A 27119-nucleotide genomic window follows, 5' to 3' on the forward strand; every position below is an offset into this window, starting at 1 on the left:
ATATTTCACAAAAAAAAATTTTTATCTTTATTTTTCAAATAATAAAAATTGATTTTATATTGTTGATAATTTAAAAAGAATTTCATTTTTTTATTTCATAATAATAAAATATATTTAATTTTATTCTTAAAAATTGAGTTTAAAAGATAAATTTAATATCAATATTAATATTCTCTAATTTTGAATACCTTTTAGAGTAATAAAAGTATTTAATAATTATAGATATTTAAAGCGAATTTTATTTTCAATTTTTATAAAATTATTTTTTTATGGGATTTGAATTAAGCTGTTTTAATTATTTAATTTTTCCAAAAAAATATTTATTTTTATATTATCTTAAATATTAAAACATAAAACATCATATAATAAAATCTAAACTTCAATTTTTTAATCGAAATTTGACTTTTTTTGATAAATTTTTTAATAATTATAAGAATATCGAGTCAATAAAAAGAAAGTTTCAAGTTTATATCAATTTTCATATTTTAAATACCTTTAAAAGAGATATAACATAACATATGATACATCATTTTATGATTCCATACTATAGATTAAGGATCAATTCAAAAAAATCTTAACAATTATAATCATAAAAAATATTTATTTAATAAAAATTTGATGAATAAGTGATTTATTATCCAATATTAATTAAAAATCTTTTATGCAATATTTTTAATTATTTCAACTAATGATTAAAATTAAAATTGTAGTTAAAGTAGTTAGAAATAAATAACACTTTTTATTACAGGAATAACATTTGAACTCATGTAAGAATTCTCATAAATAAAAGGAAAGAAGAAATATTTTTAAATTAATATTAAGATATCTTTTAAATACTAAATTAAGAAGATTAAAGTTCAGTAGAGTTAGTTTTTTTAACATAAAAATTTTATGATAATTATATGCTCTTTTAATTGATTATCCTCTATGTTCATAAAAATTATATAAATACTCTAACAATTATTATTATTAATTAAAAATTTTTAATTATTTAAATAATACTCAAAATATTATCAATAATTTTATTATTTTTTTACTAAATAAAATACTCTTAATTAATCTTTTATCAATCCTACTTTTTAAGAGATTTATTCTAAATTTTTCTATCTATAAACAATTTAGAATTAAATATTAGTAGAAAAATATTTAAGTGATTGAAAACATAACCTATTATAAGGAATTTAATTATTCATACAATAGTTCCTACTAATTATTTCTTAAAAAATTTTGAATTTAATTTTAATCTTTTAGCAAATTTTTTTACTTTTTGTTTGTATTTTTACTTTTTAAACAATTCAAAATAAAAAATATTTACATAATAAAAGTAATTTCAATAAAAATAAAAATTAAATCACTTTTTTGTTCATATTTATTGGATTAATAAAATGATATATTTCTTTAAAACAACTTTTAAAAGATCACAGGCGATAAAATTTAGAATTTGATATTTTTTGCTTTAGAAAATTTTTCTATTTCACTTTATTAAAATTTGTATTTTTAACATAATTTTATGAATTCTTAAAAATCAAGCTCTTTAGTTTTGGTTTATTTGGAATAAATTTTTTAATAGAAAAACTCTTTTAAAAAAAGTTGATTTTACTAACAAAGATTTTTTAGCCTCTATTCATAAACATACTAAAGATATATATGACTTAGAAGATACGCATTTACGCTCTAAGTATTTATATAGAAGCTTTAAAATAAAAAATACAAAACAGAATTACAGCCAGCCCATTTCACTCTTTTTTGTAAAAGTTTTAAATCTTACAAAAGTAATGGATTTTAGTAAGTATTTAAGCTTTTTTATTCTTTTATATACTGTTCCTAATTTCATAAAGCTTGAATCCTCTTTTTATACTTAATAAGTGGTTACTGTAAATTTTAAATTACCAAATAGCTAAAAATTTGAGAAGAGACAACTGCAGTTTATAAAATGAATTTAAGAAAACAAAGTAAATGAGTTAAACAAATAAATAAATAATTCATAAAAGGAATTGAAAATTATAGAAAAAGAAATTATTAAGTTTTTTTACAAAAATGTCTATAAGACTAATTTGAAAGCAAAATATTTGTTTAATTAATAAAGAGGGAAAATAGAAAAAAACTAACCAAAATAGATTACATCAATTAAATTTATTATTTGAAAGTAATATTGTGTCATATTTTCTAAAAATCAGATAAATTTAACTAATCGTTCATTAAAAATGTGATAAACACAGAATTTACATATAATTTAGACATGCTTGAATAAAAAGTTTTTTATAAAATACTTTATCCGAATTAATTGAGAATAAATAATGCTTTCAAGCATTTACTCACTCTCACAAAACTCAGTTATCAAGTTTTTCTTCTATTCTTAGATAAATGAAAAATAAAAACTATTTCTTTGGATTTTGTATGTAATAACATTTTTAAAATTACAAAAAGAAGGCTTATCTGATAGTAAATAACTTGAGAAATATTGAAAATTAAGTAAAAGTAACATCATTTATTTAATTTTTTAGTTTTATTTTTTAAATTTTTTTAAAGGCAAGATTGTAATTTAATATATTATTTGTAAGGTATTTGATAATTTAAAATACGACTGTTCATATCGAAAAGAAAAATGAATCAGAATTTATTAATATAAATTACAAAAGCATGAATCCATTTAGTTGCTAATCAGTTTGACTGATAGTAAACAAAGAAATAAACGATTTATGTTTATGATGTTATTAGGAGTGAATTAACCGCCAGTTATTTTTACTGTAATGCCTTTAACTATCCAATATTAAATAGAAAAGCTTGAAAAGCTAAAAAAAACAAATCAAAAAATGATTTATGAAACAGTAGAGATAAAATAGACTTGACAAAGTACAAAATATTGGATGAATAATTAAATTAAATTTTAACAATTTACTGATTAAGATTTTGCTATGAATTTAAATACTTTATTTTGATTAATTTAAAAGGCATGCTTCACTTTAATTTATCATATTCGAGCTGAAGCTAGTTGATTTTTTCTTTATTTGTTAATAAATAAAAGCTAAGAAATAATCAGATATAACAAGTCTATCAGCTATCTATATTATGAAATAAATGCAGAGTCAGTTAAAAAACAGAAAAAAAGCAGATGAACATTTAAATAAATAATAACTTTTGAATAAATAAATCAAAAACCATTTTCAAAAAAGAAGTAAATAATAAGTAAAATAAAATAAACATAAAACTAACATTATCAATTTAAGGATAAAATTAATTACTTTCGCTGAATTCCCTACTTAAAAAATTTAATTTCTGCCAAAAAGTAAATAAAAACATAAAATTTATCAATCAAGAAAGAAAGAGAGTTGTTTGTTGCTGATAAGTTAATTACTTCAGAGTAAGGATCTAAAGAGGAAAATTGTTATTTTAAATACTCTAATACAATTAAAAAATATTAAATTAAACCTTAACTTAATTACCAAAAAGAAAGATTTCAAATAAATTACTATATTGATTAATTTCCAAAATAATAATACATAAATAGAATTTGATCAATCAATCAATCAATAAAACAAACAAACAAACTAATAAACAAGGAAACAAATAATTAAACAAGAAAAATTTACAATCACCTTAATCTTAATTATTGATTTTTAATACTCTTTTTTTAATAGTAACTAGTAGTAATAAAAAAGTTAATCACAAAATATAATCAATGATAAATAACAATAACAATAATCATAATCATAATAATAATAATTAAAATTAAGAGAAGAATATTAACATTACAAATTATTAAACAAATTAATAGGAAATCTACAATATTAATTTATTATAATCATAAGAAAAATAAACTTCTATTTAATTTTTGCAAAAGGAACAAAACCATTTTTAAACAAATAGCTCCTTATTTGATAATTAAGGATAATCATTTTCTTAAAATTGCGTTACAATCGAAAAAGGCTAAGATAAAATATTGATTAATTAGTAGGATAAGTGCCTTTAGACTAAAATGAATTCTTTGAACCAAAATAATTTTCAAATTTTAGGATTGGTTGAATCATCTTGCAGTGATCAAATAGACACAGGAAAAGAGATCGGTAGTGACACTCTTGTCCCAGCATAGAATCAATACGAAGAAGATGACACCTAAATTTGCGATCTTCTACTTAAAGCATAGGAATACAAAGAAAACTAAGAATTAGAGCAGGCTGAAAAAATATATTTTGATGTTTTATAACTCTAAAAATAAAAATATGGATTTACATCTTATTAAGTTGCTTCTACCTACAAGAAACTTGCTTCTATGTTCCAAAAAGCAAAAGATTACGATGCCTCTTTAAAATATTATAATGAAGCATTGAATATTTGTAAGAACTAAGGAGGATAAAGCCATAGCTCTAGAGAAGCAACTTGCTTGATTTCTATGTCTAACATTTTTCTTCTTAAAGAGAATGTTGAAGAAGCTCAGTAATTTGTAACAAGAGCATTACACATATACAACACTCAAGTCCTTGAGGATGAATAAATGAAACCATTGTTAATCTCTTAAGCCTTGCGTTTGAAAAGAAAAATTGATATGCATGAAAAGCAAAAATAATATGAAGAGAGATAAATTGCGCTGAGTCAAGAACAGACCATTTGCAGTATTTGCTTGGAGGATATTTAAAAAAATAAAAGAGTAAGACAACTTAACTGTGGTCATATATTTCACATTAAATGCATAGCTTAATGGCTTTCACTTAATTGTAAATGTCCCTATTGCAGAGACATTCTCCCTAAACCCCATTGAAAATATAAATAAAAATGAAAAATATGTAATTTCTAATAAAGAATATTCATTATTGATAATACTAAATTTAATAATAAGCTACTAAAAAAATAATTTACTAATTTACTAAATACTTCTAAACTAAATTTTAAATCCTCGAGATTTGATTGCCTTAGCTAAATATATTTAATGTATAGGCTACTTAATAAGTAAAACAACCGTAAATTCGGCTTATATTTATTAGAAATATTTAAAAAAGCCCAACTATCATATAAATTAAAATGCTAGCTCATCTTATATCTTATGAACTAATTACTAAAATCTACAAAATACTAAATTACTAACTAAATAAAGTAAATTGTCCATATAAAAATAAAAAATAATCTTATCAAACAACTAAAATTTTTTATTTTATTTTCAATAAATTTAATCTAAAACAAAAGGAAAAACAAACAAATAAATAAATAAATAACTAAATTTCTTTTGTTTTTAATATTTGAAATAAAAAATTGTCAGAATTAATTAAAATTAAATTTAATAACTTTTAATTATTTTATTTGTATTTACATTTATAAAAAAATTGTCTCTTAAATATTATTTTTGAAGTATTTATTAAATATTGTAATCTATTATCAAATCTTCTAATTTCTTTTATTTAAAATAAATTTCGAAACAAATGAATAAAAAAGAATTTAAATAATTAATTCAACTTAGTATTTAAGTCCAAAAGTAAAATAAATGTGCATATTAATTTCATTAATTTCTATAAATACAAATTTTTCTAAATTGTTTATTAAAAAGAAATTATAAAGTCTTATTAAATACTAATTTATTATTCTTTTATACTAATTTTAAATAATAATTCTAGCTTTTTACTTTTAAATTTATGTTTTGAGAAGATTTTTATAAATAAAAGTAATCGGATTAAGTTTATTTTTTAGGTATTTTTAAAGTTAAAATATAAAAAATAAAATGGTAACATAATCTAATAAGATTTTCTTATTTGAAAAATTTATTTTAAAAGCTAAATAATCAATTTATTAAGCATTTTAAATTCAATTCAGAGTTAAAATAAAAATGTTTATGAAAAAAAATATCACATTTAAACATTCAAATTATTTATTATAAAAATTATATTAAGTATTTCGTTTAAATAATTTTTAAATACAATAAAGTTGCATTTTTACAAGATCATATATTTTACTCAAATTAAGATGTTTATTAATATTAAAAAATTTATTATGTCTAAATTAAGTAATTAAACATTGATAGCTTGGAATTTACTAAAAAACACTCCGTTAAGAAAATTAAAATAGAACCGCATTTTCAGTTCATTATTTATTTAGCTAAATTTTAATGATTTTACTTACATACTAAAAAATTAATTCATTAGATTTATTTAATAAAACGAGTATTTTCTTATTAAAAAATGTTTCTCATAAATTAAAGAAAAAAAAACTATCTAAAATAATTTTTTATTTATAAAATTTAACAGGTTTAGTAAAAATATTAAATATTTTTAGGTGTATTTTTTATCAAATTTTATATTTGCATCTGTTTTAATATGACGTAATTTTATTTTTATTATTTGCTTATTTTTTTAGTGTTTAAATAAATTAGATTACCAAGGCCAGTATTCAAAAATAAAATTCCAACCTAAATATTTTTTTAGAATATTTTTTAATGGTATTTTGTATTTAAAAATATCTTACCATATCCTGAATTACATGAATTTTAATATAGTGTTTGCTTTAATTATTATTTTTTCTGGCATTTTTTTAATGAACTTATTTTTTAGAAATGATTGGTGCAATATTAAAAGGGTCAGTCAATCAGTCAGCCAGTTTTTTACTTATATTAACATAATTAAAAGTTTTTATACTTAATTAATTATTAATTTGTTTTTAATTTAGAAAATCAAACAAATTTTAGAAAAAAGGTTATACAATAAGTCATTTATTTCGAGACAAATCCTAAAATGTCTGTCACTTAGTATCTTTAAAAGCACCAGCAGACATACTATTAAATACCTGTAAAAATAAAATATTTCATTCTAGATTCTCCATTGGATAATTCCTTTGATATTTTTAAGCATCTAACAAAAAATTAACTAATATTTATTTTATAGATATTCCAAAAGTATCTTAATAGAAGTGATCTTAGCTATTAAGAAAAGCTTGTACTAAAAGAAGGATTATCTAGATATTTTATTTTTTCAAAGCTAAATGAAGATTAGCTAGTAGAAGCAGTTAAACACTCTTAGTACTTAATATTTTAAACAAAAGAATAAATCTTTAACATAGGTAATTTTTTAAATTACTACATTATTTTAATATTAGCTACATATTTGTTTAATGAGAGTAATTTTAATTTATCTCTAAAATATATTTTTATAAATTATTTAGGTGATTACCTTGAGTATTTTTATGTTATTATTAAGGGTTCTGTCAGCTAGTACTGTACAGAGCATTCATATGAAATGGCTAAAAATAAATAGAAGTAAAACTCAGATATTGTTCTTGCTACAGCAGATTCTACTAAGCAAAAGCTATTCCGCATAAAGATACTGAACGAGGGTGACTATCTTGCTGAATAGGCTCTTTTGAATACTGAACAAAATCATTAATCTGCACTTCAAGCTGTAGCAGGTGCTCCAGAAGTTCATTTACTCGCAATAAATATAAACATGTACAAATAATACTTGCAAACAGCTTCACGAAACAATTTAATAAACGATATTTAAACAATGCAGTCAAACAGTATATTTGATAAATGGGAGTTTGATATGATAAGGCTTCTTTATTTTTTTAGTGTTAAATAACAATTTTATAATGGCCAAACCGTGTTTAAAGAAGAAGAGTCAGCTAAAGCAATATACATTATCCTTAAAGGTGAATTCGGAGTAAATATTTTGATTCTACTTTTTATTTAACTAAAAAAATTCAATCAATCAATAGAAAAAAAGGCTCTTTTGAAAAATAGATTATTAATGTATCTTTTACTTACTTCGTTTTGATTTAACAAACTATCTAGATACATACATACATTATTTATTAATTCAGTAGGAGTGGATATTAAAGTTTCCAATTTAATTAACCATTTTCGCTCAATTCTTTATTTTTCTTCTTTTGAATTTATTTTATACACTCGAAAGAAGAAAGAAAATAATAAAATAATCTACTTAAAATATTTAATTGATAATTTAAATGAAATAGATTTTTTTTTTAATTTTGAATTTTTTTAAATAAATCATTTAAACGATGCACATTTATTTCTATTTGTTAATTTTAGTCATTTATAGAAGGATTTTATTTTTAAAAAAGGTTTATAAGACTTTCTAGCAATCTGATGGGAAGAAAATAAAATAGTAAGGTAATAAGAACCATCTATCAGATGAAGAATAGAATGAATCAAGCAGCGAAGAAGATGAAGGAGATAGTTTATTTAATAATCATGTAAAAAGGAAATTTTAACAAGGTATTGGTAAAGATGGAGATGATGAAGAAGAAGATATAGAAGAAGAAGAATAATAGTATTAATTATTCAATAAAATATCTAAAGATAATTCAAGCAAGCCTACATCTTAGTAGACTTAAAGATCAAAAAAGCTATCTAAAAAAACTGAGCTGAATGAGTCTTTGAATTACATTGAAGATATTGAAGATGAAGAATTAGATTATTTTAGAACATAATCTAAAACAATGGATATAAAACAGTATAAATCTCTTAATTAAATTACTAAAGAATCAGATGAATAAAATGAAGTCGCATAAGTTCCTTTAACAAGCAAAAAGAGTAAGGCAAAAAGTAAAGTATTTCTTTTTCCTAGTAAAGATGATAGCGCTACTCCTAAAATGATTAATAATCAACCAAAAAATAAGCTCTTTTAAGTATTTATTTTAGAAAAAATTTTAATTAAATATTTTATTTATTTATTTAAATAGCTTTACACCCTTGGTCAAAATCAAATATTTGGTGAGGAAGATGTGATGAAAAAACAAAGTAGAACTTTTACTGTTAAATGCAATAGTTATGGTGGAGGTATTCTTTTAATAATTAGGAAGAATATATTTGGCTTAAGCTTGCTGGCTAATTCAAGTTCTGAGATATATCTTAAAAAGAATTTGCAGATGAAAGAAGAGCGTTTTAGCTAAAGAGTCAAACTCATCCAAGAAAATATTTAAAAATATAAAAATTATTTCTTTGAAAATAATGAAGAAAATGCTACACCTAAAAATCCTTTAAGAGCTAAGCGCAAGCTAGTTGAAAAAGATTGCATCAATATTGATGATTTTATGAAAGCAAGCAAAAAATAAGTAATATTAGAGAAATCTGCCAAATTATATGATCTGAATAACTTAGATAAACATAAAAAAGACAACGCTCCATTATTTACTGCATAGATGATTACTGAAAAAATCAATACTTTTTCAAATCCCAATCTTAAAAAAATTGATCTATTTAACTTTAAAAATGACATTTGCAAAGTTGAAAACCCTCCTTCAATCCATACAATCTTTGAAAATGAGCTTAAAAAAGCTTTAAAAAACCAATAAAGTCAAACTTAAACTAATTACCTCTAAGGAGCATCAAGTAATATAGCTGCTATAGCTTCTAACTCATAGCCTAACACACAGAGAAGCCAAAATAACTAAACCATCAAACTTCAACAAGAAGCTAGATTTATTTCTAAACATACTTAAATACATCATAAACCAAAATTTAGTGAAAATAATTTCTTAAAAGCAAGTGATCCTATATTTTAGACATCTATTTCTTAAAATAATTCTGGATTTATGAGCACTTCTTCTCAATTAAAATCATAGAATTAAAGCCAACACTCAAGTAACTAAGATAATAACGTTATCTAAATCAGCAATCCTCCTCTTCTTAAAAAAAAGGCCTCTAAATCTGATCCAAATATTAAGCTTCCACCAGAGCTTTTAAATTAAATGGGATAAATCAACCCTCATAATCAAGAACCTGAAGAATCTCACAATAATAATCCGATACTGATTCAAAAAGATAAAATTAAAAGAGAACTAATGATAAAGTAGCAAATTTAAAAAATAGAGCAGACCAACTAAAATAATAAAAAATAATTGTTAACAAACCCATAAACAAACTAAAATAATGGAAATCAACCAATTGTTTCAAGGAAAAACAAAACACTAATCGAATCTAGCTCTGGTAATTTGGTGTATGTACCTCCTCTAAATTAAGCTATAAATGTACCTAAAATGATCACGTCAACAAAGCCTGTTAAAAAAACTATATTCTTAGAAACCTTCACAAAACAATTTTTTAAAAACATGAAAGGAGTTTTTTATAAAAATTATACAAATCAGCAAGGAAGTTTGAATACCTATTCATCAATACAAGAAAGTTTAGCTAAACACGTACTGGATCCATCAATCAAATCGTTTTTAATTCAAAATCCAGGTATTTTAGCCTCAAAAGAAAGATAAGTGGAATTTTTAAGGACAAATAATATATAAGAAAAACCCCATCAAAAACTAAATTTAAACAAAAATTCTCTTAAATCTGTACCTGAGTTTAAGCAACAGGACTTAAATAGTGATCATTTATAGGCTGAACACTAATAAATTCCAAACAAGGCTTACACTGAAAAAGCTTAAAAGAATTCAAAATCTGAAATTATTAAAGTCAACATTTTCAGAAGCAATTAAAATGCAGCATAATCTTACAAATTTGATTTAAACAAAATTAAAGAGTAAAACAACAAGCAACAACTCACCTCACCAGAAAAAATAAGTCCGAATAAATATAAAAGAACTTAATCTGCTGTTGAATTAGATACTTGCTAAGATGAAGAAGGACAGCCTGATTATTAATTTAATTTCTAAGAAGAAAATTAAAAATTTTCTCCATTAAAATTACAAATGCATAGTACTGCTGAGGGCTTTCACCCTTAAAAAGATTTTTACTCTCATCGTCACTATTTTGAAGAAGCACAAACATTGCCTGTTCATTTGAAAAGTTAAAAAATTGTAAAGCAAAACACTCTTTAACCTTAAATCTTAGATAAACTGCACTTTGATTCGAATTTATAAACTGCTTAATTACTAGAAAACAAATTAAATTTATAAATTTAACAAAAGCAACTAAATAACAATTCTACACAATCTATGGCATTTTCTACACATCAAAATTTCTTTAGGCCCTCCCCTATCAAAAATTCTTCTAATCAAATGCTACGCTCATAATAGATTTCCAAAACTTTTCATAACTTATCTCCTGAGATACAAAAAAACAAAGGTCCAATAAATAGAATTTTCGGATCTTAGAGTTAAACAAATTCAATAGATTTTTAGGATAAATTCTCTTAAAACTAACACTTCTAAATAAATGTAAATTCTTGCAATAAAGCTAAGGAATTAGAAGACTAAAAATAATAAAATTCAAGCGAGTAATATCAAAACCTCACAAATGACCTATTTAGATAAAAAATAGAAAATGATAAAAACATGATAAAAATGACAAATTTATTTATTTAATAAACTCCAAATGTCTCTAAAAAGCATTAAAAACTGCACAAAGATTCTATTTGATAAATTTTAATCATAAAACCAACTGTAATACTTTCTAAAAATAAAACTTACTATGCAAATTCGATTTAAATTTCTTATTAAAATGTTACAATTAATCAATTATTAAAAATTAAAAAAACGAATAGACAAACAAATAAAATACTAAATTACTTAAATTAAATCTTAAAAATTTGAATTAATAAAATACATATTTTATCTCAGTATTGTAATTTTATATTAAACATCAGTAAAAACTCAAATAACTAATTAATTTTCTACTTTTATAAATAATTTACATACAATCAATAATAAATAAAAAATTAAATTAAATCAAATCATTTTATATTATTCATCCAATAAAATTTATATTAATATAATTTTAAATTAGATTGCTTTAATTAATTATTGTAAAAAACCAAAATTTTTTTTATTTACATTAAAATAAGAAATTTGAATAATTTAGCAATTTGCTAAAATGAAATCAATAATGTTGAATGCTACTTTGAATAGGTAATTCTGAAGGAAAATCCATTTAGCTAAGCATAGATCTAGAAGGTTCTCTATTTTCATTTCTAGGGCTTGCTAAAATGAGTTAGGATTGATTTCTTGATATTGGATTTAAAGAGCTCTCCTTGTGGCTAACAAAACTTTGCTTTGATTATTAATTTCTGGTAAGTATTTTTGTATTATTTTTTTGCTAACTCTTAGCCTAAATATTTGAAAAAAGCTACTGCATTTGCTTTAATTTCTAAGAATGGTTTCTATTAGTTCTACGTCTACGCTTTCTTTTTTCTTTTAATATTTTTTCTAAAAGAGCTTAGTGCTAACTCAAAACCTTATCAAAATTATTATGGGGTAAATAAACATTCCATTAATGCGCCTTATCAAAGTTTTGAATAGTCGTAAAGTCTTTTATTTATTAAACCATACTACTACCAGGAGGAGCATAATTCGTATTTTAATTAATCTCTATTTCTCTCTTACTCTCGTAATGATGGCTTTTGTTACTTTTGATTGATACAGTTCTAATATTATTATCTAGTTAGTAGATACTAACTTAACTATTTGGTCCATAATTATTGTAAGGATATTACTTGTCTAAAGATTCATCATCATCTTTAAAACTTCTGTAATTTCGATAGAATTATCTATTCTTTTCCAGCTAAGGAGAGTTTGGCACATTATGTGTTAGTAGAGGTGTTTATATAATATTCTCACTATTAATCTATTTCATACTGCTATTATCTGAGTTATTTATCATTCTCATTCTTTTCGGAGTGGTATCATCTTAATTAATTAGGATTACCTAATCATGAGCTGAGAATTAAGTTTGTTTTCTAAAGCTGCTTTTTCTTTCTTCTCTTCTTGGAATTTCTAGCTATATGTTATCAGACTTATTCATTTTAAGAGAGCTATGCCTGATAAATGTATTATATACGTGGCCTCCATTAATAATATCAATTTATTAATCTGGTGTATTTAAAGATTCAACAGTTGCTCTTCTAATTCTCACACTATCATCAAAATTCTCTTTCATAAGGTTATTGTTTGATTGGGCTTCGTTAGAATTTTCTAATAATTAATATAAAAATTTATTTAAATGAAAAAAAAAATAAAGGAAATTATACTTATGTATTGATCTATTTCATATTCATCGTTTAGGTCTTCGATGTCTTCGAATTCTTAAGGATCTTTCATATACTTTGTAACCATTTCTGGTGTATCAATCTAATCTAGAGCTCCTTCATCGTCAAGTATTTGTATTTACTCGAGTAATTCATTCAGGGTTTCATAAGGATTGTATTCAAATACTAATCTTATAAATGCTTCTTATGTTCTTGAAAGAGACTCTTTTGTAGGATATTTTTATTATTTAGTTTCTCTTTCATATTTTTTCCGTTCTTAGGTTTACTCCTTTAGATATTGAATAAATAATTTTCTTTGGTTTGGCTGATAACTCATATAAGGACAATTTAAAAATTGATGAGAAAAAGAATCGCAGAGAGTGCAACTGATTCCAGATCCTCTGCATGCCTTTAATAGGTTAAGTTTATCTTTTATCATAAAATACGCTTCTTTGTCAGCTTTAAACTCCTAAATTACTTAAATAAAATCTTCATCCCTTAAATAAACCAGTTAGACCACATTTTGAGCTTTAGCACAAACATTAGTTTCACTTCCAGTCAAAAATGATTCCAAACCAAATATATCTCCCTTTTTCAAAATTTTCATATTTATTTCTTTTTGTTTTTCTTGGTTATTGTGATTAATAGTCCTTGTTCTTTGTAAAGCAACATTTCCCCTCATTACAAAATAAACTCTCCTACAAAATTCATTTTCTTTAAATATTATTTCTTCTGGACCGAGTCTTCTTTCTCTCATTTTTAGTGCAAGTTTTTAGATGAATTCTTTTGAAAAGTTCAAACGAAATTCCTTTCTTGACTCTAAAATTTAACCATACATTTCTGTTAACACTTCATTTTTTAATGTACTATTACACTAGCTTAGTAATTTTTAACCATCTTCGTTATCTTCATTTTATTCATCGTGAAGATACTAAAAGTATTTCTTTACTTTCATCTATGTAAAGTTGCTTTTTTTTTTAAAAAAAAAAATAGTTTTTATTTCAAATTTATTAAAAAAGATTTTTATTTTATTTAAATTCATTTCTTTAAAATTCTTATTTAAAAAAAAATAATTGTTTTAATATTTTATAATTAAAACAAATCGCATGAGGATATATCAACAAATATTTAGTTTTTAAAGAAAGATTAAAAATACAGAGATTATAATAATTAAAATTTAATTGATTATAAGTATGAATGAAAGTATTAGAGATATTCCATGGAAATTACAAAAAAAAATTACTTTAAATCTCTTTTTTTCATGAAAAGTGAAAGACTGCTCATTTTAACTTTAAATTAAGTGCTATTTCTATTCATATCTTATATAATGTATCCTATAGCGTTAACAGCATACGCAAAAACACCACAAGAAAGTAATGTGACAAAAATAACATAGATTTTTTCGATTAATGTAACAGGATAAATATCACCATAGCCTAAAGTAATCATAGTGATTACTGCCCAATAAACAGAAGTAATGTAGAGATTAAACCAGCTTTAATTCTATAAACCAAACTTTTTAACCCATGTAAATGCAGCAATATCATTTTCAACTTAGAGCACATGCATGTAATAGAAGAAGCACCCACATATATGGGCTATATAAATAATAGTAAGGATAAGTTTTATTAAATTAAGAATAGAAGTTTAGAATTGCTATAAATTAAGTAGCTCTTCAATTGAACGTTAGATTTTGAGTATTTTATTCGTTCTAAGAAGAAGAATAATATTCAAAAATTTAACATTCATGACAGAAGAAAATAGAAAAGGAACAACTACTATAATATCTCTCCAGAATGGACCCTTAATGTAATGATTAAATATTTTACTCCTCTCTGTGATTATAACTCCTTTCGAATAATATCCTGTGTTGAAATTCAAAATAACGTCAACTAAGAATGACCAGCTTGGAAGATCATCAAAAAAAATAAGTAAATAATCATTAAATTAAGTAACTTCTGAAAATGATATTTTCATAGGGATATATAATAGGTTAATTAAGAGCAAGAATAGTATAAAGCAATCCCAAATAATTTTAATATATTAATCAGGTTTTATAATAGGAATATCAATATTGAAAATACGATTTAAAAATAGCTTTATCTAATTTTTTTTTTTTTCATTTTTCTATTGGTTGACGTATAAATTTTTGTTGAAAATAGCTTTCATTTTGTATAGCATAATCTAAAATTAATTTGGTTGATCATTAGTGAATTAATCATGTATTTGGTAGTATTTGTAATCATTAGCTTTGTCATCGATTAGCTCAAAATAATGCTATTTCATTTAACTGAATTTGTAGCTCATTGTTAATTCTTTAAGATTATTAATAAATTTCTTAGTGAAAGTAATTATCAAGAACGCATTTCTTTTCCATGTTCCTTTAAATCCTTCTTACTTTTTAAAACTCATATCGCCTAAAGATTTTTCTGCATTTGTCAGGTCTCCTGTCATATATCCACTAGCATTTTTCAAGTTAAGCAGCTGCATCTAAGCTCCCGGATCATAATTTCTTGCTTTTTTTGCTATTGATACTGTGGGAGTACCTGGTTCGCTAGTCATTCCTTTCGAAGCCAGATCATTAATAGCTAATTTAGAAGGACTAAGAGAATCGTTGTATCTAAATTATATATTATCATGAGAATGATAAGCTGAAAATATAGAATGCTTTCGCTAGTCTGCTATATTTTAATTAATAAATATTGCAGATCCTCTTTTTTTATGGTTACTAGAGCCAACTCCTAGACTTAAAATACCTTAAACTATATTAGTTTACTCATCGCTTGTTTATTACGTATTTTGATTTTATTATTTTACTGTTTAAGTTCTGTTTTTAGTTGATGCGCTAAAATCTCTTTCATATTTAATTTGTCTGTTATCTGTCAAATCAAAAGAATCATTTAAATCTTCAATTTGTTTTTCAGAGTCTTATAAAATGTTTTATTCATCATGTAAACTTTTAACAGAAATGTTCTTAGAAACCAAAAATGATTTTGATCCACTGCTGTTTCTTTTAATTATAATTTGATGCTCATCAGTCTTTTGTTCATTTTCACTTGTAAGATGTTTACTACTAATAGTCTTTTTCTAGTTGAATTTCAATTATTTTTCAATCCCTTACAAAGGTGAAAACATAACTTCTTCATCACATTGTTTTCCTCCAAGTTTATCAATATCTTTTTTGAATTTTGTTTGCGAAAAAATAGGTCCTTGCACTTACTTTTCATTTATAATCTAGTTAGTTGAACTCATTTTACTTTATTAAGACTAATAAAAGTCATTAAATACTGAGTCGCTCTACTAATCTTTCTTAAAGGTGTTATCTAAAAAATCTTAATTATTTATGTTTAGCATTTTATATTGTAAATATCTAAATGTTTCAGTTTAAGCTTTAATAGTTTTTCTGTTATCTAGTAAGCCAATATAATAATTAAAAATTATTTATTCTATTATCACTGTCAATCAGATTATGCTGGCACAAAATAAAATTCTATGAAAATCCTATTTCTTCTTAGATATAAAAAGATGAATTTTATTTTGATTGGAAATCTATCGCTTATTCAAAATAGTTTCGAATATTTTAATGTTTTATAATAAATATTTAAGTGGCTTGCTTATGATTAATAAATAGTAAGCAATTATTTTGGTATTTCTTTCAATTAATTTATTTGCTAAAGTATAATTAATTGATTTTAAAATTATTAAAATCTCTACAAGATAATGTAAAAAAATTTAGAAAAGTGAATCTAAAAATATAATATCATTCTCTTTACTTATTTATTACCACATATTATTCCAAAATACTTAAATGTAATTAAATAGCTAATTTTGTTTGCAAAAATTATTTTTAATTCCTTTTTATAGGAATTTATTGGATAATATAACTTTAATTGCTATTTTTTTTTTCATAATATTTAACTTATTAAAGAATTAGAATCACATTGCAAAATTAAATTTCACTTTTTCAAAGCAAGTAAAGAGAAGCAAAAAATAAAAATTAAATTTTTTTATCACATAGATACATTTCTATTTTTGTTTAAACAATATTTACATATCATTAACTTTTGATTTTAGGGAAAAATTATGGTATTTTTTAAAACATTAATTATAAAGTTAAGATTGGTAAATAAGTATTTTTGTTGAACTACTATGAATTTCATAGGAATATTAATTTTTTTTCTAATGAAATTATAAATTTAGATTACTTTATCTATATTTAATTCTTAAAATACCAATTTTTATGAAAAAAAAGGTTCTAGAAGAAAAACAATAATCTTTATATCAATACGCTTCTTCATTCATTTAAAATCTAAGTTTATTATTTAATTTATGAAAAAAAAAATAAGAAATTTCATTTATTAATTTACTTGCTTACTTCATTTTACTTGTACATACAAATATTATTTTTCTAATGAATTCAATATATAATTTGAAAAGGAGCTAAAAAATTTTAATTGGAGTGAACTTACAAGTACCTATAAGCTTGAAATTATTTTTTACGAAATTATTTGACTTATCAACTTTTTAATAGCATGTAATTAGAATTTTTTTTTCAAGATTAATTATGAAAATATTTTTAAAAATATATAATAAATAATGAATATTAAATTATAAATTTTTTTATTTAATATTAAAACAAACTTTAATTATTCAAATTCATTTTTAAAAAAAAAACAAGTTTTCTGTGATAAAACTTTAATAGCTTTAACCTAAGAAATTTCTTTATTGTTAAATATTTAATAATCAAAATATTATTATAAATTAATGACTTAATCTTTTTATCTATCTATCTATATACTATTTAATAAAATTCTTTAATAGTAATTAACATATAAAAAATTAATTTATGGATTAAAAAGAGTCTTTTTTTAAAAATTAATTAATTAATATTATAGTAAAGTAGTAAGTTTAATTAAGATTGATAGATAGATATAACTCAAAATGATTAAAAAACTAGACTTAAGTAGCTACACGCCAGGAAATAGGACTCCATAACAAACTAATAGGTCTCTATCACCTAGCTCTAAGGGTTCTGATAAAGGATAATCTACTTTTAATAAATAAGATTTTTTGTTTTTAAATACTGATGACTCTTAATTAACCTTCTCACCAAGAATAAATAACAAAAACCAAAGCTCTACAGTATTGTTTTATCAAAACAAGCTCAGGATTAAAGTAAATAAATGTACTTTTGATGATTTATTATCTTGGTAAAGCATTTTATATGCAATTATTTTTAGTAGAATGACAAAAGCTCTATTTTAAATTTAAAAGGAAAGGCAATTATAATAAAATCGAAATAGATTAGTCAATAATTTAATACCTATTTCCTAGTTTATAAGGAAAACAGGGTGATACAGATTCAGAAGAATTCATAAATTCACCAGAAGTAAAATTTTTTTACAATAAAATCACTTATTTATTAATATTTGAATATTTTAATAATTAGCTAGCAAAAAAAATCATATTGGCATATGAGCTTATTTTAGATTATTATGGGTTAAAGCTTGAGAACTAAATGAATGGAGAGATAGTTCCTAACAATAATTACAGAGAGAGATAAGAATAAACTTTACAGAAGACATTATCAAAAAATGTACATGCTTATAGGGTTAAAAGAGTTCTTAATTTCCTTTCTAAAACAGGATTTCTGGTGTATTGCCATCAGTTTATTAAATTTATGTAAACTTAAATTAAAGGGGATGACTTACTACTGAAAAAGGCTTAAATAGGCCAAACAGATAGATTAGATTTTAAAAATGTGCCTGTACCACCTTTATTTCATTTAAATGATATTTTTGAAAGCGATTGGAAGAAATTCGATGAGCTAGATTTAAAAAATGAAATGCAGCAGAAAATGCTTAAGAATTAATCAGTATTTTTCAAATCTTCAAAGTACACAAAATCTAAATTACTTACAGAATTCGATAATTAAAATACTTACACAATTTAAAAAAATAAAACTAGTGCATGAATTTATTATTTAGATTCTATGTTCAAGCAATGCCTATTTTATTTTGAGTTTTTAAAAACAAAAAGTTTTTTGACTTAAAAAAACTAAATTTATATTTTAAAATTTTAATTATCCACAAAACCACTTAGTTATTTGTATTCAAATAGAGAAAACTTACTTTAATTTTAATATAATTTAATCTAACTTTATTCTATTCAAACACATAAAAATTAAAAAATTTAATTAATTGTATGAAATTCTAAAATAGTTTATTTGTAAAGACTTTAGTTACTAAGATAAAGTAAATTTAAATATAAATAAATTTTTTTGATATTTATTTTAAATATCAGCCTCATTAGTTTTATCATATATAACTTTTAAATTCATTGACAATTGCCTTTACTAGATCATCTTCGTTAATGGCTGCTTTGTCATTTATTTGCTCTATTTCTATTCTTAAACCTTTAATATTTGATAGTTCAATTGCCTTTTCAAAGCACTTAAATATACTTTTATTTTGTGAATTTTTGGAGTAATTCAATACGATACAATCTTGCTTAATACAAACAATGGAGGAAACATCCTATTTTGTAAAGTCATTATTTTGAATGAGATATTCAGCTAATTCTTCAAATGTTAAAAATAATTCATTTTTTTAGGCAAAAACTTTTTTAAGCTTTGGGTTAAGTTTATCTAATGTTCCTAAGATGTAGTTTTAAATGCTGAAAGGATTTTTATTTTCCAAAGAAGAGGGAGTTTCTTTGTACTGTTAGCTGTATGTTTTGTAGAATTAAATTCCATTTTCTTCAATTAAAATCATACCTTCTTAAAGGTCATCAGCTTTTATAAGCACAACTTAGCCTTAAATAACTTGATTCCATTCTAGAGTTATATAATTTTTGGAAAAATAAGGCTAAAATATACCAGTAACCTCTATTTATCTAAGAAGCTATGGACCTGTCATCAAATCACATACAAAAGCATTAAGCTTAGCAATTTTATTTTCCCTTTTTTTTAGAATTTTTGCAAGTGTTAATCCTGTTGTAGGATCTTTTCCAAAGCAATAAATCATATTTGATTTTAGTTCTTGATACTTTTCTAATTATTTGCTATAAACTTACCATCTATTTAATTCTAATAAACCCTCCTCAAATCCTAAAATATGCTTTTAGACAGCTCCTAAGATAGCTTTGGCACTATTAAGCCAAGCATACATTATGACTCTCAACAAAATTCTTCCAGACTTAATTTTTTGAATAAGCTTTCATAAAATTCATAAATTTCTAAATAAATTACTTTGTTTGAAATGTCAACTTCAATACCAATTTACTTTACAAGTTCTTGAACAAGATCTAAACTTCCTTATCTAATTAATAAATGAAGTCTCCAAATAGGATCAAAGATGAAAGTGCAAAAAGATCTATTAACTTTTTTCTAATCTTGAGAAGTGATGTGCCATGTCTAAAGTAAATAATAAACATTTATTTTTTTTTAAGGTGTTGCATTAAATTTATTACCTTGTCATCAGAATTATAATAATTTTCTCCCCAAAATTTAGTAACTAATTTTTAAGGTTCAATCTTCAACTTGCTACTGTACTCTTCAGCGAAATTATGTAATGAAAAAGCCCATCCATCAACTGCTGATCCAATCAATACATTAGACCTTGTAGGTTCGATTTCTTCAATATAATCGCTTTAATCTTCATTAACTTATTCAATCAGTTAATTTGCTTATTCAATTTTTTCTATTAAGAGTTAGTAGACTTCTTCTGGATTACTTTTTTACATGTCGAAAATAGCTTTATCAAGTTTATTGAAATACCAGACAAAGTTTAATTTAAACTTTTTAATAGTTTTGAGTATGTTTGAAAACTATACTGAATCTAGATTTTTTTCAGTAAGATCAATGACAATTATTATTCCTTCTTTATCGCAAAAATGTTCATTAGTATTGTCAATGCTAACTACATTTTTATCTTCAATGGCTAAAGTTATTCTACCTAATTCTAATTCTTAAATTTTAAGATCTCCTTCAGGTTTAAATCCATAGTTTTTATATAAAAAATTAGTCAAAGATGTAACACCGCACCCTTTACTAGTTCCTAGAATACTTATATTTTTTTAGGCAGCTACATCTAATAAGATTTTTGATAAATCTTAGCTTGATTTCATTTTCCTAGATTCTTTTAAAAATTTTATATTACTAATTTTGCTTTTATAATTAAATTATTAAAATCTTTCTAAAATTTTCTAAAATGTAATAAAATTTTTAAAATATAAAAATTTTAGCAGGAAAATTGAACTCCTTTCGATAAATTAGAGCTTTAAAAAAATGAATTTTTTCTATTAAGAATTAACTACGAAAGCTTTTTATATTATAAATAAAAAATATTATGACTACTTCACCGATTCTAAAGTAAATATTATGAATATTAATGGAAAATAAAATATTAGAAATTATTTATTTATTTTTGAAAATTGAGCCAAAACATAAATCATTATAAATTAAATTGAACTAATTAAAGATAGCTGATTAGCAAGAAATATAGATTTTGAATTTATTAAATATTATATATATCAGCTAATTTAGCAATAGATTTCGCATATTTTTTGAAAAACTGTGTCCGCAACCAAAGATTTATTTAACATCAAAAAAAGATATATTTTAAAAATTTTAAGAATTATAAGACACAAACAATATCTACTTAAACAGAAAAAATAGCACTACACTAAATCTTATTTTTAAATAAATAAAGCATTTAATATAAGAACTTTAAATAATTATTATATAAAAGAGATATGAAGTTTGTTTTGACAGACGAAGAGTTAAATAAATATAAAAATGATGATAGCTTGGATGAGAAAAGTGAATACAAATAGTTTATCAATACAGTTAAGAGTGATTAAAAAAATATATCTGAAAAAGCAAATTCTAAGTCGAATAGCTTAGATAAAGCAAGACTAGAAACTAATAGTGCGTTTAATATAAAAACAAGCAATCAATAAAAGAAAGTCATAGATGATTAATACCCAGTTATTGCTGAATTCCAAGATTATGATCAACATGCAAACCATGAAAAGCAATTTTATATCCCATTTATGAATGATAAAAAAATGAAAGATTAGTCATGTAAATTTTATTTAATTTCATTTATTAAATAACTTTATTATTTATCAAACAGTTAAAAATAATAAAAACGAATATAGCGATTAAGATGATTACGATAACTAATCATCTTAGCATTTTGATATTTTACCTTTGCTAAATGAGAGTAGTTCTTCTTAGCAAAGATCTTAGCAACTTTCTTAACAAGGATCTTTGCAGCTTTATTAATAGTAAAGATCTTTAAATAGTAATAAAGGATTTAAATTAGCTAATAAAACGCAAATAGGACTTGATTTTTAACAATAATAATTATCAAGTATAAAAGGAAAAAATAAAATAATTCTTCAAAGTAAAGAAATCAATCAATTTTAAAATAAAAACCTTTTATAAGACTAAAATAATCATTAAAATCTCAAAGCAGCAGAAAAAAATATATTTATTTAGAATTAGAGTAAATTTATATAAAATAAAAAGATTAATGATAACCAGTTAATAGGAAAGGATAGAAATTAAAATTATTCTTCATAGCCTAAGTAATTATTTTAAAATATGGAAAGCTTTAATTCTAACTTGATTCCCTCCAGCTTGAGTAGAAATAATCAATAAAATACCTCATCTATTAGTAATACGAGTTAGAATACAACATAAAATCAACAATAGAAGTAATTTTAGAACTAATCGTAAAATGGATTTAAGCAAAATGGGCTGTTTTAAAGCAACAATTAACTTCTTTAAGAAAATAAATTAAATTATTTACCAAGGTATTAAGAAAACATCCTAAATAATAGATAAACCAATTTTGTGTCCAAATAACATGCAGAAAAGCAAATGATGCAAAGAATTTAAGAAAAAAAAGATTTGGCTCTAAATATGAGAAGAAAGAAGGGATTTTTAGTAACTGAAAAATACAAGCAAAAGCTATTGCGAGATGAACAAAATGATAGTGTGAAGAAAGCTAGAAATGGAATTTTTTTTGAAAAATATGAAAAGCTTTATCAATAAGTTTTGCTTCGATACTATAAAAAAGATTTAGAAGACAAAGCAATCAGGGCAGATGGTATAGATTTCCTTATGTTCTAGATTCCTAAATGTATAAAGCCAAAGCCAAACATATTAGTCAAAAAAGGTTATTTATTTATTTCATTTATAAAAAATAAGATTCTTAAGAATTTTTAATTTATTTAATACTCATAATATGAAATCCAATAAATTTATTTTATCTGATTTGTTTAGAAGCAATTCAAAAACATGGATAAATATAAAAAAATTGATTATTTATCAGTCTATTTAAAACAAAAAATGTAGATTCAACTGATAATTCTATATAGAATATTTTTAATTCATTTTTATGATTGTTTCACTTTTATATTTTCAGATTCAAAAATGATATTTGTAAATATTAAATTTCGAGTATATTAACTCGAAATAAAAAGTTTTGGAATAATTCATTTCTGGAACAAAAATATATTTTAAAATTAAAAAATTAGCAGAAGTTTCACAAATTTTAGTTTGATTACACATTTTATATTTATTATTTATTTTTAAAAGTATACTTTTAACAGAGAGAATCTTTGGTTTTTTTTTTAATTAATTAATAAAAGTAACTTTTAATGATAAATCATACTACTATTAACTAATTTTAGTTTCGAGTTATCGAAATTTGAAAGCAAACAAAGAAAATACGATATTTTTAGTAGTAAAAAGTCTATTGATAATAGATAGTGATTTCATCCCAATTTTTGTTTACTTCATTTATATGATCTTTAAATTAATTTGGATTTTTATTATTCTACATAGTTGATGATCATAAATTATATTACGGAGTTTTACAATCTATGAGAGACAAGCATTTTATGGATATGTTAGAATTTTTACAAAAAGGTAATATGTTCACTTTAGATTAACTTAAGAGATTCGAAGAGAAGCGATTGGAGCTACTTAATAATACTTTGAAATACAATGTCCTGTTCAGACCGAAAAAAAAAAAATTTGGAACCACCTGTTTCTCGAATTAAGTCAATAGACAGTTATTACCAGGATAAATTTTACCAAATTAAAGTTTCTAAAACAATAACTCGTTGAACGGAGGGTAAAACTCTTATGATTTCACATCAGAAAGCAATTGTAAAATTTTTTATTTAATTTTCTTGACTTTATTAATTGTGGATAAAATTTTGAGACAGTCAAAACTAATAAATCTACATTTCTCACTTATTTTTTTTCAAGAAAATTTGTAGTAAATATTATTTACTATAGAATGAAAATAAATAAAAATTAATTCAAATCAAGTGGCTATTTTTTTATTTTATTTTTGAATGCATATTAGAAAGTTTTGCAAAAATATTATAGAAAGAATCTAAATTAAAGATTAATTAATCAATTTTCAACTTTTTCTATTAGATAGATATTCGATATTAAAATTCAAATAAAATATTGATATTAATCATGATTCTAATAATTATATATTATATGCCCTCTAATTCTAACTATAATGTTAGTGCTTACTTTCACAAGCTTTCTATAAAAAAACAAATTAATTAACCATTATATGTAAAAAAACTTTTAAATAAAAATTAGATATGTATGGCGAAGGCTGGAGTAACACTAATTAGAGCAGTGATTAATACATTCTAAATGTGATCAATAGCCTAAAAAATCAATAATAAAACAATCCATTTAACAAATCTAAGCAACCTCAGCTTGATTAATAACCCACTTAATAGATGTAAATACCAAAATAAAATGAATAAAACAATTAAAAAACTAATTATTTTAAAGCACAAAAACAAATATAATAAAAACAATTTGAAGATATGATTACTTCGTCAAAAGTAAATTAATAAAGCGAAGCATAGCAAAATAAAATAATAAAAAATTAAGAATTAGGCACAAAATAATAACTCTTTGTACATAATGTATAGAAAACAAATAATTATTTGAACTCAAAAGAGTAAATAAAAGATCAAGATAACCTAAAAAATTCTACCCAACTAAGGACTTTTGGTGGTTTAATAGTTGACGGGATAAATAAAATAAGTTAGTTTCTAAGACAAAGGATTTTTTTAATTAAATCAAAAGATAATTAAATTTCTTCTTCTTCTTCCTCTTCTTTTTATGATACTAATAATCAAAATTGAAAGTGTATTTTTAAATAACAAAAATATCAAGTAAACAGACATAAAATTATCTTTATACTTATATACTTAATCGATTATGAAACAATTATTTTTAATTATTATTAATCAGCTCAACCATAATTAAAATTCATCTCATCTTTAGTTATTTATTTGTCAGCAAGCTTATTTATTAATACTCTTCATTGTACAGAATATCTTTTACTATTATATTTTTATACAGCCAGTTGTGTTTTGAATTTCATTTTAAATTAATAATAAATATAATTTAAGAATATTTGATATTTCATTTAAAATTTATTTGGGAATATTAAAATTCATATAAAAAATTGCAATAAACAGAAATAAGTTTTAAAATTTAGTCAAAAAAAAGATATATTTATATAGGAAAATTGTTAAAATGTATTTGTTAGATTATGATTTATAATATATATGCATGCATTTAGGTTTAACACCTTTTTTAAATGTTAATTATTTGAGTATGTTTCAATTATATTTTTTTTCTGCATATTATTTATATAAAAAATTGGTGTGGGGCGGGATATTTGTTATATGTAGATTTCGATAGTTTTTGTATTTAGTTTTCTCAAATTTTATTTATGATATCAACTTACTACTAATCTAATTTTAGTAAAAATTAATAAGTGCTTCTTTAGAATGATTGAAATTCCAGCTTTTATCACTTCAAATGTGCTGGTATAACTATTATTTATATATAAAAAATAAATTAAATTATTTCTAAAACCTTAAAAAATCTTAAACAAAGTAGAAGATTTAAAAAACTTCAAATAAATAATAGAAAGCCAAAAAAAAACTAATAATTAAAAAGATGATTCCTATGCAATAATACCCTCCCCAATAATACCCTCCACAATAATACCCTCCTTAATAATAGGTTATTCTAGTTTAATAGCCTATGATGAATGATTATTAATAATAGCTTTTACAAATCTAGAGATAATAATAACTTGCTCTTCTATAAAAAGTCTAGTTTGATGTCCCTTAAAACTGGACTAACGAAACTACTCACCTTAGGTTCTCCTAACAAGTTTGCTGCTTTGGTAAAACTTCCATATATACTTAGACTTAAAATTTTGGAAGAATCGACTTTTACAGAGGAAATTGCAAATTGGCTTGTTTCAGTTGCAAATAAAGTTGTCTTTGCTATGACCATGTAGAAATACCTTACTACTTCTAAAATAACCCAAGTTAATCTTGCCCTATTGAAATTGAAATGTGTTGCTTGAAGACTGCATTAATTAGATACAAGGGTACTGTCATTGGTAAGGTTGAACTCCTTATAACAGGTATTTGTGCCACATCTCCAAGAGTTGTTGTTAAACCTATCGATGAATCTAAATCTCCTATGGTCCTTATACCTTTAGTTTCCTGCTCTAACAGATTAGATATGTGCTCAGGTTATTCTTGCAAATATCCAAGAATAATTAATGTTGAAAGAAACGGAAGTCCTTACACAAAAATCACTAATAACTTTGAACCTAATCCTTGCTGCACTATGCCTTGTTCTGAATAAAATGCATTTTATGCAAGAGGAGATATTTCTTTTGAACCTACTATGAAAGATGATGAAAAAATATTGCTAGTATGTGGTTGGATCATATAACAAGCCTTTATGTCTCGTGTTTTATGAGAACATTTTGCTCATTTTTATCATAAAAGCATTTGTTTATTCATCAATGCATTCGTTTATTATATTAACTATATTGCTTCTATCTATAATTCTAATAATGATTGTCAATTATATTATAAATTACTAAAATATGAAGAAAAAAAATTATTAAGTACGATTTATTATTTCACTTGATTCAAGTTATTTTTTGATGTATCATAAATTTAAAAAACTGATTTATTTGCTATTAATTTATCTAAAATTGTCAAGTTATCTTTATATATTCTTCTTAATACTTTTTTTTATTTAAATTTATGTAATCTTGAAAAGTTATTTGATTAGTTGAAGATTTATTATTTAAAAAAAAGACTAACAATTAAATA

The 27119-nt window shown here is 22.7% G+C and overlaps 8 protein-coding genes across 8 annotated transcripts; 5 read left to right on the forward strand and 3 right to left on the reverse strand. All coding sequences in view use genetic code 6, as the record gives it.

Moving 5' to 3' along the window:
- Window positions 1-3679: 3679 nt before the first annotated feature.
- TTHERM_00444380 (tetratricopeptide repeat protein) lies at window positions 3680-4756 on the forward strand (the record flags this gene model as incomplete). Its single annotated transcript, XM_001023300.3, has 1 exon — window positions 3680-4756. One exon carries the CDS (start codon window positions 3680-3682, stop codon window positions 4754-4756), a length of 1077 nt encoding a protein of 358 aa, XP_001023300.1.
- Window positions 4757-6121: 1365 nt separating this feature from the next.
- TTHERM_000444389 (hypothetical protein) lies at window positions 6122-6450 on the reverse strand (the record flags this gene model as incomplete). Its single annotated transcript, XM_012799658.1, has 2 exons — window positions 6122-6391; window positions 6448-6450. 2 exons carry the CDS (start codon window positions 6448-6450, stop codon window positions 6122-6124), a joined length of 273 nt encoding a protein of 90 aa, XP_012655112.1.
- Window positions 6451-6626: 176 nt separating this feature from the next.
- Window positions 6627-11307, forward strand: TTHERM_00444390 (cyclic nucleotide-binding domain protein; the record flags this gene model as incomplete). The annotated part of the gene is made up of 5 exons (XM_001023301.2): window positions 6627-6767; window positions 6864-7038; window positions 7141-7637; window positions 8059-8625; window positions 8680-11307. Exons 1-5 carry the CDS (start codon window positions 6714-6716, stop codon window positions 11305-11307), a joined length of 3921 nt encoding a protein of 1306 aa, XP_001023301.1. The 5' UTR covers window positions 6627-6713.
- Window positions 11308-11767: 460 nt separating this feature from the next.
- TTHERM_00444400 (cation channel family protein) lies at window positions 11768-16265 on the reverse strand (the record flags this gene model as incomplete). Its single annotated transcript, XM_001023302.2, has 3 exons — window positions 11768-12858; window positions 12915-13879; window positions 14155-16265. 3 exons carry the CDS (start codon window positions 16263-16265, stop codon window positions 11768-11770), a joined length of 4167 nt encoding a protein of 1388 aa, XP_001023302.2.
- Window positions 16266-17852: 1587 nt separating this feature from the next.
- On the forward strand, window positions 17853-18885 carry TTHERM_00444410 (opioid growth factor receptor; the record flags this gene model as incomplete). The annotated part of the gene is made up of 3 exons (XM_001023303.3): window positions 17853-18121; window positions 18186-18300; window positions 18361-18885. The coding sequence occupies 3 exons, from the start codon at window positions 17853-17855 to the stop codon at window positions 18883-18885; spliced, it is 909 nt and encodes a 302-aa protein (XP_001023303.3).
- Window positions 18886-19228: 343 nt separating this feature from the next.
- TTHERM_00444420 (elongation factor Tu GTP-binding domain protein) lies at window positions 19229-21038 on the reverse strand (the record flags this gene model as incomplete). Its single annotated transcript, XM_001023304.3, has 3 exons — window positions 19229-20107; window positions 20161-20325; window positions 20382-21038. 3 exons carry the CDS (start codon window positions 21036-21038, stop codon window positions 19229-19231), a joined length of 1701 nt encoding a protein of 566 aa, XP_001023304.2.
- Window positions 21039-21512: 474 nt separating this feature from the next.
- TTHERM_00444430 (hypothetical protein) lies at window positions 21513-25109 on the forward strand (the record flags this gene model as incomplete). Its single annotated transcript, XM_001023305.3, has 4 exons — window positions 21513-21996; window positions 22049-23098; window positions 23770-24096; window positions 24550-25109. The coding sequence occupies exons 1-4, from the start codon at window positions 21666-21668 to the stop codon at window positions 25107-25109; spliced, it is 2268 nt and encodes a 755-aa protein (XP_001023305.3). The 5' UTR covers window positions 21513-21665.
- Window positions 25110-25821: 712 nt separating this feature from the next.
- Window positions 25822-26757, forward strand: TTHERM_00444440 (hypothetical protein; the record flags this gene model as incomplete). The annotated part of the gene is made up of 1 exon (XM_001023306.2): window positions 25822-26757. Exon 1 carries the CDS (start codon window positions 25936-25938, stop codon window positions 26755-26757), a length of 822 nt encoding a protein of 273 aa, XP_001023306.1. The 5' UTR covers window positions 25822-25935.
- Between the last annotated feature and the right edge of the window lie 362 nt (window positions 26758-27119).

Source organism: Tetrahymena thermophila (assembly GCF_000189635.1).
Source record: "Tetrahymena thermophila SB210 genomic scaffold scf_8254437, whole genome shotgun sequence".
In the NCBI taxonomy this organism is placed as follows: Eukaryota; Ciliophora; class Oligohymenophorea; order Hymenostomatida; family Tetrahymenidae; genus Tetrahymena; species Tetrahymena thermophila.